The 14,086-nt window shown below is 36.7% G+C and overlaps 1 protein-coding gene and 1 long non-coding RNA gene across 2 annotated transcripts in view; one reads left to right on the top strand and one right to left on the bottom strand.

The window, feature by feature from the left end:
• The window catches only part of LOC146003493 (uncharacterized), a 319,461-nt gene that overhangs the window by 257,702 nt on the left and 47,673 nt on the right, over positions 1 to 14,086 (bottom strand). The window lies entirely within an intron of this gene.
• Positions 1 to 14,086, top strand: part of LOC146003485 (glutamate-gated chloride channel-like) — a 126,934-nt gene that overhangs the window by 89,813 nt on the left and 23,035 nt on the right. The window contains exons 5-6 of the mRNA XM_083141778.1: positions 1,907 to 1,976; positions 5,574 to 5,727. Coding sequence (XP_082997904.1) covers positions 1,907 to 1,976; positions 5,574 to 5,727 — 224 coding nt within the window. The remainder of the gene's footprint in view (positions 1 to 1,906; positions 1,977 to 5,573; positions 5,728 to 14,086) is intronic.

Genomic DNA, 14,086 nt, shown 5'->3' with positions numbered 1-14,086 from the left:
ACTAAATCAGAAAGCACACAAATTATATTATTTCTAGGGCTGAGCCAATACCGATGTATCGGTATCAGTAAGTACTGGTTGAATTTTCTTCGTCGATACCAATGATCTTGAGTAGCTAGAAGAGAAGAGAAGCAACTCATTTTTAAAGATTTGTCTTTTTCAAAATTTCGCTCACCCTTCCTTGTGACACTGGGGTCCAACACGAGAAATGCTGTGCCCTCCTGGGAGGCAAATGACAAAATCAAAGGCAGGACTAAAGTGCTGTACCCAAATGTGACATTGAAGGCATGTAACTGCCTGGTGGTCAACGCTACGTGGAAATAAAAGAAACCATTCATTGCTAATTCTTGCTCGCAAACTCTTGGAGTATGAACGAGGAAGTTTTCAAAACCAGTAGAATTATCATGCAGGGCTGATTCCGGAGTCCTTGGGAAGGGGATGGATGTCACTATGGAAAGGGAGGGTTATGCAGTGACATGTTTTTTATTGCAAATGACAGAAAATAATAGACAGCAGGGCATAGAGCCGACCAAATGAGCATTTATATATCTCTATTTGTATATTTTTTACATTGTTTTCCTCCCTCTCCAGGTTCACCCAAACAACAAGAATGTTGTTTACGTTAAATTGAAGCAGGGACACTTACGAATAATCTACCAATTTTTTAGTGTAACTGCAACACTTCAAAAAGGACGGCAACATTTCAAAAACATCATCATCTTCTCTTTTTTACATCCTCTGGGTCTAGAAAGAAATTCACATAAAATGTCAAGACATTTTAAAGTGCTATAATGCAGTAGCCATGGTAGGTCAGTCGCTAGGATGTCTGATACCATGCGAGAGACCTGGGTTCGATTCCCGGTGGAGGAGAACGGGGATTTTTTTTCTCCTGTTCAAGTGGCTCTGGTACCCACCCAGCATCATATAAAGTGGGTACCTGGATGAAACTATGGGGGGTAAAGACAGCCAGGGGTGTGGTGCTAATCACATCACCCCCATCTTCTGTCGTGATCAAGGAAGTTTGGGGCCCTAACTCCACACCCCCGATATGCCTTCATGGTGTGGTGCAAAGCACAGGGGAGCACTTCACTTCCTTTTTATTTATAATGCTACACGAGACTAATTTGGGAGTTATTTAATGTCATTAATAGAATGTGTTGTGATGACTTGTTATGACTTAGTAATTAGTATTTATTTTAAGCTGAAATTATACAAGTATCGGTATCGGCATCAGTATCGATTGGAATTGATATCAGCAAATGGTGGTATCAGCTCAGCCCTATTTATTTCTGCTGTTCAGCCCAATTTACACAATATTTCATAAAAGTAATTATCTTAGTTTTGTTTGACAACACTTAAAATTCTCAAACTGAATAACCAACTTTCAGTATTAAAAATCTGCAGTTGGGTCTCTTTTGATCACATCATGAGCATAAATTAATGCTCTCATGGACTCAACTCGCATGAACTGGATAGGGTGCATCATCATCGTGGTTAACGCCATAATAATTTTTGCCACCCAACTTCCCACCTTCCTCCTCTCTGTGCAACTTCAACTTCACACATTTCTTTCAGACACAGCTCACCAAGCGAACTCCACATTTTTACACCCAGAGTCCATGCCTTAGATAATGGCATATACGTCCATGCATGCCTTTAACATTCAGACCAATAGAAGCAGGAATGATAAAGAGGGGAAAGACTATTGCAAACTTTATTTTCATATTAGCGGAACTTGTTCAGAGGCATAGCAAATGAACGATGTAGATTGAGGTTTCACTGTAGATGAATTCTATTTTCAGCTGCATCTATACAATGTTATTCAATTCTGTGTTAGATGAGATGAAAAAGTCAATAAAGCTGTACTTTTTTTTTATGTCAACAAGTAATATGCATCTGTTTCCAGGAATATAGTGTGCAGCTCACCTTCAGAGAGCAGTGGACAGATGAGAGGCTCGAGTTCAATGACTTTGGAGGTGAAAAGATATAACACATTTATTGAAAGTTTGCTGTGATAACCTTTTCTTTCCTTTGTTGTCTGTGTTTTCACAACCATAGCTAGACGAGTAATCAATCACCTATACTTCAATCGTTATCAACATATTACAATGTTGAGAACCCCAAGTTGCAATTTGTGGAAGTACGATGTTGTTGCACCAAGTAAAATGTTAATTTTATTTTCTTGTGTGTGTTATATTGTGTGAATTAATTTTGTTCACTAATTTTCCCCACACTGGTATGTTAATAGCATGTACTTGTGTGTGTGTGTATGTATATATATATATATAATATATAATAATCTGTCATTTATTTATTTTTTGTTCTCTTGTTATATTTGAAGATAGAATGTCCAATACGATTTCAAAGGTATTGAGTTGTTCCAATAATTTTAACAAGATATTTTGTTGGTATGAAAAAGTGAAGGAGGAAATCAGCGAATTTTGCTACTAAATCAAATATTATCATTATGAAATTATAACAAATGATCTTCAAACTCTTTCAGCTCAATATATTAACATTCTCTATCCAATTACCATTTTATGCAGATTTATCTATATGTTTCAACTCAACTATTCACTCTACAGAGATTTCTGTCTGCACCTATCCTATGAAAAGAAACAGAACTCACAATAGAAGGCAACAAAAAAAACATACTTAAAGAAGCACACCTCAATACATAAAGGAACAGAAAGAACATTTACACCCAACATGGCTCCAAAAAAACCTTTAAAAATATATTGCATCCTATTTCCCAAAAATTGAGAAACAAGCGGTATGAAACTCATTTAAGGGGGATATTTTAAAACTAACCTCTATTAGAACTAATTGTGGTCCTTTTGAAATTCTCAGAAATGTCTCAGAGATGAAATATGACAGAAATGTCCACACAAATTGGGCCATGAGCAATTTCAAACTTTATCTAAACAATAACTGCATGTTAACTCAATCCCTGGTCAAATAATGATAATGAACATAACAGCATTCTGTCTTCAATGGACTAGCAACACTGTCTGCAGTAAATTACCTTTCTCAATTGCAAAATAATACCACCCACTCGCATTGTAAGAAGGAGCAAAGTTTATAATATCTATCTTCAATACTCATTAGCACTATATGCTGTTTAACACTGAAATATTTTGTTATCAACTATGTTTATTAAACTTGCACCGATTAGCAATGCAATGATTTCTACAGAACATCAAAAATGTAATTTATCTTCCCAGTCATAAGAAACAAGGATTCCTCACATTCCTTTATGAGTCACTTATCAATATCAACTTTTATTTTTCACATCTGGTGACAAACATGCATATATGTATGTAGATACTTCTAATGTGAAAGATACACAACTGATATATTTCCAATCATAATAATTCATATGGTACAAAGTATAGATATTAGTTTTACAGTTGAAGAGGAAGAGAAATTTATTATATATGGTTTCCATATCATTCAGTTCCAGTTTTTAGTTATTATATCGAAAATGGCACACCTGTGGCACTAGCATTTTGCCTTTTGTGAGCATGTATGTTGCTAGCTTCTTACAGATAATACACTAAAATAAATCTGGCACTGTAGATGCTATTGTAAAAAGTATAAACGAAAATCAATTATTCATGTATTGTTGTTATATAGTGCATCAAGCATCATAATCCAAGGTTTCTTTTCTATGTTGATTATTTTGGGCTAAAATGTTCACTTGATTTGCTTGCTATTCTCATTCACACTGATATTTACATATTGTTCACATCTTATTTCTTAATGTTGTACTGCTTCCATATCTCAGTAAAAGTGTTGTTTGTACATGCACTTGTATTGTTTGTTATTTTATGTCGTACACTATGCCTAGTAAAAACATTAGAGGAATTCCTGTGTTAATAATAACTTTCAAATTCTTATGGATATGCCTGTCACCAATAATTATTTTATGTACCTTTATCAAAAAACCACTCACTCAAGATAGAAACTTCAAAATTATTATAACAATTCCATTGAATAGTTTCAATTAAAAATTTTAATGATATATGATTATAAAGCTAGGAGGGGAGAGAGAGAGTCTGAGAAGCTTTGATGAAATAACTTAAAGAGTTGAGCTGATATATGGATATATGCTGACTGGCATTTTAGCAAAACCAAAATATCCTGGAGATTATGCAAAATATGCACAATTTTAATTAATTCTGTGGCAATATTGGATACTCGTATGGATGCCTATTTTAATTAAACTTATGTACACATCTATGAATACAAGTTTGTTTTTCAAGTCAAAGTAGTATATTGGCTCAGTTCTAAAATATAGAATTACAACAATCATTCTGTTACTGTGATCAAAGTTCATATTTTTCTTGTCATGTTTAAATAGAGTCTAAAGCTGCATGTGGGCCAATCCATGAGTTCCGGTTGTGACAATCACACACTTCAAATCTAAATATTTTGTGAACAAAGACATTTAGCTAATCCATATCATAATTATAGTATTCAGAATGATGACATTGTTACTGTCCTGAAGAGTGAGCTCTGTGAACAACGTTGTTTTGGAGCAATTCAAGAATAACGGGAGTTCCGGGTGCAACTCACACGGCAGTAAAAGCTTCACCTACCACCACCATACAACTTGAAAACTGTGAATTTTTACAACTTATTAATCCATCATATTGGGGGTAATGTAAATTGTAACCTTCCATCTCATGTCTCTTATTCCGGTGAAAACATTTTTATTTTTGTTGTTATTAATTTTTTTTAAAAAAAGTTCCAGGTGTGACCTATGTGACTACCTCATTAATTAACTCCATTTAATACCATATTACTCACCTAATACTTTAACTGAACAATATCAAAGGGGAAAAGAACCTCAACTCATAAATTTTAATAATAACCAAATTTATTTGTGAAAATTACAAATTTAATGAGCATTGCTTATACATTCAAGTCTTAATGTAAAAAAGACAACCTTTATCACATTTTTTAATTCTCTTTGTTAATCTGTATTCTTAAAGTCATTCAATAAATATCAAATTAGTAACTATTTAGTGTTCCGCACTAAGCTAAAACTTAAGTTTAATGTTGTTTAAATAGTATTTGGACTAATTTTACTTTTTGAATGGTAGGATCACTTTGTCATGGATTGGCCCATGTATCAATTACTTTTATTGCAGCTGTAGGACAGTTATTTTTTAAACAGTGTTTATTTACCTCAGTTTATAGTAGAGAATTATGCCATTTACAATATGAAAGTTTTCTGTTATATCTCAGAAAATTCAAGAGAGAATGAAAACAAATTTGAAACCACAAATCAGTAATCTGCAAATACATAAACTCAATTGTTAAACAAGCAAAATATACTCAACTGTAAACAGATATCACTTGTTCTTTTTACATTTCTTGTATTCTTCTTCAATCATTTCTAGCATTGGGTAGCCAAATAATTCTGCATCATGTTTGAAAATGTCAAAATATAGAATATATATTGTTATTCTGTTCACAAATTGCAATTGTAGTGACTGTCTCTTTTAATTTAGTGATGGTCAGTTTTAAATGTTTAGTTTTATTTCTTGGTCATATTTTATTTCCAGGGAGGCTCAAATACTTAACGCTCACAGATGCCAATCGGGTATGGATGCCTGACCTTTTCTTCGCAAATGAGAAGGAGGGACATTTCCACAACATAATTATGCCAAATGTGTACATCAGAATTTTTCCTGATGGTTCTGTGCTGTACAGTATAAGGTAAGATGAGTGATGAGCAGAGGCGTGCCGTGACCTTTCGTGATAAGCAAGCGATGGGTTAATTTTTCGTTTCGGTTAATTATAACAATTTCAAATATATTATAGGCCTACACACATCCCTATTTACAATAATGTGCATAACGGTGACGTATCGGGCTTGAGTGTGTGAAGTGCATACATACTGTAAAATCAAATGTTCACTGCACGGTTTTTAAAGAAGAAAAACAGCCTCTCGATATAAACTTTTAAATTTCAACCATGAAGAAAATAATGATTCACTGCTTGATATTTGAGGGCAACTGTAAATTAAATTACGTTCTTTTTTAACCCTGAAAATAATAAACATCCTATTAGCATAAAGTTTCGATCTTAAATAAACGGACGGATTTCGGTTTCTTACTTGGCTAGAATTATGAATCATGACTTGTCTTCAGTTGGATGCAAGCGTAGATGTGATTCTGGAAACGTTCATGTCTTTGCACTGCATTACAGTATAAAAATTGCTCAAGTCACTGTAGCTTGTATAGTTCCATGGTCCTAAATTAGTATTGAACAAAACACATGGCCAACAAAATAATTTATTAAGATCGTTGCTACCACATACTATTTTTGTACAGAGATATTTTAAACTGCCTAATGAAAACTTTCCCATCTTTCTTAGTTGGTTTGGTTATGCACAGTTCAGGACACAGTCGCTCATGGTTCACAATCACAAGCTCCAACTTTACACCATATGTTCTCGAACTGAATGGTTTTGAAAGAAGGTCCCTAATCAAGTCCTTACCTGCAGCACTGCAAATCGATGGCTCGTCTGGTATGCTAACCATGGCGGAAATTTTCAATGTGGAATCATACTTTTACACCAGGTACAAAAACACGACACAAAGAACAGAAAAACACGGCACAATATCACAGTAAAAAACAACATGCATCCGCAGCACCCACGCTTCTAAATTAACCTTCCTTTTCACCCTACCTGCAGTGTTACATACCCTCCATATTTCCGAGTAACTGATCACATGACGAATATGTTCAAGTAAGGGCTGTGATTCCATTTCTTATAAATAGCATACGACTGGTGATCACTGGCTAACTTCGATTACTATAGAGTTTCAAACATGAAAATCATACCGCGTTAGATGGTGCTACGGATGGACAGAAAATTCTGGAAGTTAGCAACACTTGTGGTCAGTGTGGACGAATTCTTTCCAACACCCCTGCCGAAGACAGATGCGGTCTTGGTGTTGCTTGCCCTCGGTCTTTTTTCTTCTTGAACGGGGATGGACAGTGCCCATGCAAGTACTGCATAAGTCACTCGAAAAGTGGGGAGAAAGGCGACCAGTCCTCTTCTTCTAACGTGGTCAGTCATGCTGCATCCCCCAGCGTCGTCAAGGGTGTAGCCAGTTTATGTTTCAAGCCAAAAGAACAGGAAATAGGGGAAATGAAAATTGCAATGTAAATATCTTATAGTAAATAAATTCCATTGTAATGTGTATAAAGGCATTGAAAAACATGAATGTAAGATGTCAAAAGTGTTTTAAAAAAACAACGCAAGCGGTGTTTGCCCCGCCTTTCTTTAATGCATGCTTCTGGTGATGAGTGCATATGATACAACTATTGCATGCAATAAAATTGCAGTAAATGTTGGTGATCAGCATGGGAAAAATAAAATAATATATTCCATCCAGGATTTATAACAAATCTAATCAAAGAAATATGAAGTAAAGGGGTAATAATGCCACTTAAGGTTGGAGGAAGGATGTCATGCCCCATTGTGTTGATAACATTTCTGTTCGATCTTGAGTCTCACAGTATGTTGCAAAAGCTGCCAATAGACTTGCTATGTCTTAGTTGTGCACCTACACTTAATGGACTGCTGTGCTTTCAATTCAGCAGTGACGTGATACGAAGGGCAGGAAGGGGGGGGGGGTGTTCAAAAAGTTTCCATATCTGTATAGAAATAATTCACGTAGGAACACAAACTTGTGTAAGTTGAATAGGTACAACCTTGTGTATGTTACGTGCCAAATACTGTATCACTGCACTTGAATAATTACTGTTTCCGTGGTGCCAGGTGTTTCAATGAATGAAGGTGCGACAATGCACAAATTGGAATTCAGAGCCGTGATCCGATTCCTCTTTCTGCAAGGCAAAGCTCCCAAACAAATCCATGAGGAAATGTTTGCTGTATATGGTGAAGGGTGTTGAGTTTCGGTTCTTTCTGTTCTTCGGTAATCCAGGAAATGGAGTAAAGAATACAACTGGAGTACGGACACAAACAAAAGTGTATAATTCACGAATAAGATAACAGAATTAATACAACAACTTACATTATGACATAAATGCTAGATGTCTTGTCACGAAGGACGGTATAGATTTTTGGTGCATACATGACGGAAACTATTCCACAGAAAACTGATGACAAAAAACACTTAATAACCAGGTCTGGCATGCACAGATGATGCAGATAAGGTCTGGCGTAGATCAGCATATATGTTCAGTCGGTACACGACACTCTCCCCCCCCCCCCCTTTTTGGCAGAAGAAACTCCTGTTTCACGAAGTTTGTCCATATGTTTGAAATTGCTGTGTTTGTTAGGTACAATCGTAGGTTTTGAATGAGCTGGAACATTGAGAGACCTTTCATTAACCCGTGTGTTAAGTACAATGTTTGTGCTAGAAACCAATTTGTTTTTGCTAGAATTGTTATATTCTCTCTTTTTGCAAGCTGTTAAGATATTATTTTTTTCTTTTTGTAGTATCTGCAAGTATCTGAAAACTGGGCATTTCCCGTTAGGATGAAAAGAATTACAATTATCACATGGTTTACCAGAATCATTGTTTGATTTGTTACCAATATTCCTTGTATCAGTTCTATTTTGTCTGATGTTCATTCGAAGATTCCCCTTGCACCTGTTTTGGATTTGTGAAGTGAATTCAGTCGGAGTTTCAGAATGTTCCACAGCATTCTTTGATTGACTTCGGTTAACAATTCCTTCATTTAATTCTAGCTCGTTGAGATACATGGCCGTATCTATTGCCTTATTCAAGGTCAATTCAGGATCTGACAATAGTCTATTCCTAACACGCACACTTCTCATACTAAGAATAAATATGTCGCAGCACATGGAATCAATGAGGTCACCAAAATCACATTTTGAGGTTTGCTCTTTGATTTGCACAATGAAATCAGGAATGATTTGATTACATTTCTGTTTAATGAGGAAAAACTTATGCCTTTCAAGTACGAGATTCTTTTTGGGCTCATAGTGGCGGATCAATGTTTGCTTAATCTGAACGAGATTAAACTCCGATATTGATTTAGGTTGTATAAGATTATACAAATCAGCATACGTTCTGTGCCCTATTGCTGCTAATAGAACATGTTTAGCCTTATCATCGGGAATGTCTGACGCTTTGCAGAAATGTTCGAATCTATCAAAGTATTGTTTAATACTTTCCTGTTCCCTGCAGAATTCAGAAAATTGTGACAACTTTTACATTGTGTACAGAGATTCTTACCTCCAACAGACAGCTTGAAGAACAATCACAAGAAGTATGTATAATTACAAGAGATAAGTATAAAATGAAGTTCCCAACATCCTCGTTGCCATTGTTGAGTTTGGATTCTTTCTGTTCTTCAGTAATCCAGGAAATGGAGGAAAGAATACAACTGGAGTACGGACACAAACAAAAGTGTATAATTCACGAATAAGATAACAGAATTAATACAACAACTTACATTATGACATAAATGCTAGATGTCTCGTCACGAAGGATGGTATAGATTTTTGGTGCATACATGACGGAAACTATTACACAGAAAACTGATGACAAAAAACACTTAATAACCAGGTCTGGCGTGCACAGAAGATGCAGATCAGGTCTGGCGTAGATCAGCGTATATGTTCAGTCGGTACACGATAAAGGGTGTCCATCCTATAGTGTTGTTGCTGGAAGCAAATAAAGTTCAAAACAGTGGAAGCATTGTGATTAACCCCCTCCTAAAAAGTCAAAGGTCAAAGTGTCTGCAAACGTGGGGTTATCCTCACGGATTACCTTCCGAAAGGCCACATAATTACTGGGGACTATTACGCAGACCTTCTGGCCAAATTGCGTGAAAAAATTAAAATTTGCAGGCGATGAATGCTGTCTAAAGGTGTGCTCATCCTCATGACAATGCACCTGCCCATGCATCTCATTGTGTTCTCGTCAAAGCACGAGAGTGTGGCTATGATATTTTGCCTTACCCTCCTTGTTCCCTGCATATTCCACCTTCGGATATCTTCCTCTTTCCTAATATGAAGAAGTTTTTGCGGGGCATGCATTTTCAAGATGACAATGACGTCATATTCACGACAGAGGGATAGCTAAATGCCCAATCTCCAGCGCTTTACATAGATGGTATTTGCAAGTGTTTGCAATGGTGGGGAAAATGTGTAACATTGGGTGGTGAACATGTAGAAAAGACAATCTTTCTGCCCAGTTTCAAATTTCTCAGACATTTTGGACTAGGTGAATATGGAAACTTTTTGAACTCCCCTCGTACATTCTTTGTCTCATCATCTGTAATCATCCACCTCAAGAACTGACTCCTGTGATCAGTGAGAAAGGTCAATACACTGAGGTCCTTGGCACCCCATTGTGCATACAGTTTCTGAAATTTCAGGTAGTCAGACACAATTTTGTGGAGCAATGACTGAATGTTGTGCGAAATGGAGGGCAAGTAACAAAAGTGTGAATTTTCTATTCTCATGCACTTTCTCTTTGTCCACCACAGATGGTTGGTTGCTTTGCAGATCATCATGAGCATTTACATGCCTTTCATTAAAATTCCTAGCCCAACTACTTACCATGGAATCACTCATGGTATTTGTTTCACACACTTCACACAATTGATGAATGCCTGCCAGTTTCAAACCCCTTTCAAAAAACAAATGGCAAATCACATTTCACACATAGCAAACTGGTCAATTCTCTTGAACATGTTCACCATGCAGCACACGATGTTTCAACACAAGCTCACAATGGCATCTGTGTCTTGTTGGTTGATTTTGTTTTTTAAGTCCACTTTATGCACAGTAAGGTTAATCGGGACTGGACCTAGTTTAAAGTGGGATCCAAATCACTAGTATGTACCACCACCAGGTATCGAACCTGGGACCCCTTGCTTACAAGGCAACGACGCTACCATTGTGCCATCGGGGAGGCCCTCATCTGTGTCTTGTGACTTATGCAGTGTACAAGCAACATTCTATGATGTGATGATTAAAGCCCGGATTTCTATGTAATTACATATTTTTTCCTTTATATGTACAAGCATGGAATTAAAATATATTGACGAATTACATCAGTAGAGATGTCACAGTAAAGTTTTATATTACATATTTTTACATATTTTACTAAATGTTACATATTCCTAAGATATGAAATATTTTTTACATAAAACAGTCCTTAAGAGGGAAATCCAATGAACTTTTGGCTTACTAGTTAAAAAAGTATCTTCTCACTTCCCCTCCCCATTTCCAGGTCTAAAAAATATAGTAACTTAAAAGTGCGATTTGCCTTCGTTGTACGTACATAGCAGTTCGTTGATTCGCCGCATCGTAATAATTACATCAAGATTCGACAGTGTTTCAGTTTCCAGTTTGTAACATGGAGCGGCAAGCAACACACAGCGAATGAAGAGAACCAACAATGGAAGGCGGCAAGTACAACGCTGAGAGGCACTTACCTTTCATCCGTACATTGTTGTGATCGTTTTAATTTTTGCAGCCGGCGGCGACAAATCTTGAATGAAGTATTGTTAACTCAACCGTAGAATTTCGTATATATATTTCGTCGCCTTTTCATTTTAACCATTGAGTTTTAAGAAGAGCTTGCCTCAGTATTTAAACAGTGTTTTAGCTGTAGAAAGCTGGAATGGCTCCGCCTACCTCCTCGTTATCTCAAAAGTTGCGATCTTGGATAGCAGTCGATGATGCATTTACTACGGATGGTAAAGTTATTTTTTGTCGAGTGTGCGATAAAAAAGTTGGGTGCACTATGAAGTCTCAATTAGATCAACATGTTCGCACTTCACTTCATGTGAAAAACAAACAACTACGGAGTGAAAACAAGCAAGTTTTACTAACCCAGATGCAAGAGGATTCTTCATTCAGTGTGTTTTACAAGGAAATGTGCGAAGCAATGATTGCAGCAAACATCCCTTGGTATAAAATTCAAGTACCGAAGTTCCGGGATTTTCTGGAAAAATATTGTGGCCGTAAACTTCCTGACGAGTCAACCCTTCGAAAGCGATATCTTCCACATTCCTACAAAGAAACTTTAGAATCAATTAGGGCAGAAGTAGGCAGTTCCTATGTGTGGATTTTCATCGACGAAACAACTGCATTGTTGGAACGCTAATTGCTGATTCTCCATCTACACCACATCTCATTGCATGCAAAGTTCTAGAGCGTACTAATCATTCCACCATAGCACGATTTGTGAATGACAGTCTTAAATTGTTGTATCCGGATGGCGTACAAGAAGAGAGTTTTCTTCTCATGTTCACAGACAGTGCGTCATACATGTTAAAAGCTGCTACGGCAGTTAAAGTGTTTTATCCTAACTTGATCCACTTTACTTGCTTGGCACATGCTCTCCAATGCATTGCTGAGGAGGGGAGAGGCAATTTCCCGGAAGTCAACCAACTTATTTCTTCCACGAAAAAGGTGTTTCTGAAGGCACCACAACGTGTGCAAGTTTACAAGGAACAATTGCCAGGTGTACCACTTCCTCCAGAACCTATTCTTACTAGATGGGGCACTTGGATCCGGGCAAGTAAGTTTTACTACGAACATTTTGAAGAAGTTAAATCTGTGCTTGACTCATTTTCGGCGGACTCAGCTGTATCGGTACGCACTGCTCAAAATCTCTTCAAAGACACCAAACTTGCTTACGATATGGCATACATAAACAGCAATTTTGGTTGTATTGATACAAGCATAAAAAAACTTGAAACTGTTGGGCTTCCTCTCCTGGAAGCCATGGATATATATGAGGATGCAAGAAAGAAACTGTCTGCTGTTGGAGGAGATGTGGGAGAGAAAGCTCGAAGAAAATTTGACGCAGTGACTGAAAGAAACCCAGGTTACGTCAGCTTATTTACAGTGAGCCGCATTCTCAATGGTGAAACAGTTAACCCTCCCAATGATATTTCTCCCGACCACATTCACCTCCTGAAGTACGCTCCGGTTACTTCTTGTGACGTGGAGAGAAGTTTCTCTGCGTACAAGAACATATTATCTGATCGGCGACAAACATTTACTTCTGAACATTTGGAAATGTACCTGGTAACATATTGTAAGTTAAATAATTAAATACAGTGCCTGCCCCAAGATCAAAGGTAACCTGAATTTTTGTAAGTGCTTTTTGAGTGAAAAATTTGGGCAACGAAAATTTACTACTGAACATTTTGAATGGTACCTGGTGACATTGTATATTAAATATTGAATATATTCAAATTGTGGTTAATATTTTTGCTCTATAAGAACATAAAAAATACTTAATGTAAGCATTGTAATATTGTAACTTCAATTTTTGTAAGTCTTTTTGAAATAAACATATCCCTTTGTGAGGAAAAAATGTAACAAAAATAGGAAGTAACGTTTGGAATAAATATTTATAGTACATATTTCATTATGAATTTACATATTTTTTACATATTTCAGACATTTTTATTACATATTTATGTACATATTTTAGGGGTTGATAGTACATAAAAATCTGGGCTTTAGTGATGATACAGAAACTGGTGACCAATTGTGAGTATTAGTTAACAGGGTAGTTGAAGTTACATAGACTCTATTGACAATTAAATAGTTTGGAACTTACTTTTCGTTTTTCTTTTTATAGTCAACTTACTTTCTGGACAAGTCTCATTAATAAACATAACTCTATGTGTATGTATGTATCTGTGTGTGTAGAAGAGAGAGAAAGAGAGACAGAGAGAGACCGTGCATGTACAAGGGTTGGATAAAAAGTAATGGCAACACTGCTGTCCCGTGAAAGGGGTGAGTCACAGCGTCACAAGCATTTCGTGGCTGATAAAGGAATGTCAGACGAGGAAGTATAGTGAGTGGGAGCGATTGTATGTTATTCAGTCAAAAACAGCAGTGCTCTGAAGCAGAGGACGAGAGTGCAAGCGCCCTAACAATATGTTTAGGCAAAAAGAACAACGTCTCTCAGGCAGACGGTCAACGCAGCCTACTTCTGCACCTTCTTGCAACACCACCTTCGTCTCGCATTAAGAAGGAAGCGACGGCACGGTGTCCCATCATCCTGCTTGACAATGCAAGGTGTCACACTGCGAACAA

The sequence above is a fragment of the Lepisma saccharinum genome, chromosome 1, assembly GCF_977018435.1.
Source record: "Lepisma saccharinum chromosome 1, izLepSacc3.1, whole genome shotgun sequence".
Classification (NCBI taxonomy): domain Eukaryota; kingdom Metazoa; phylum Arthropoda; class Insecta; order Zygentoma; family Lepismatidae; genus Lepisma; species Lepisma saccharinum.
This window is presented reverse-complemented; position numbering and strand designations above follow the sequence as displayed.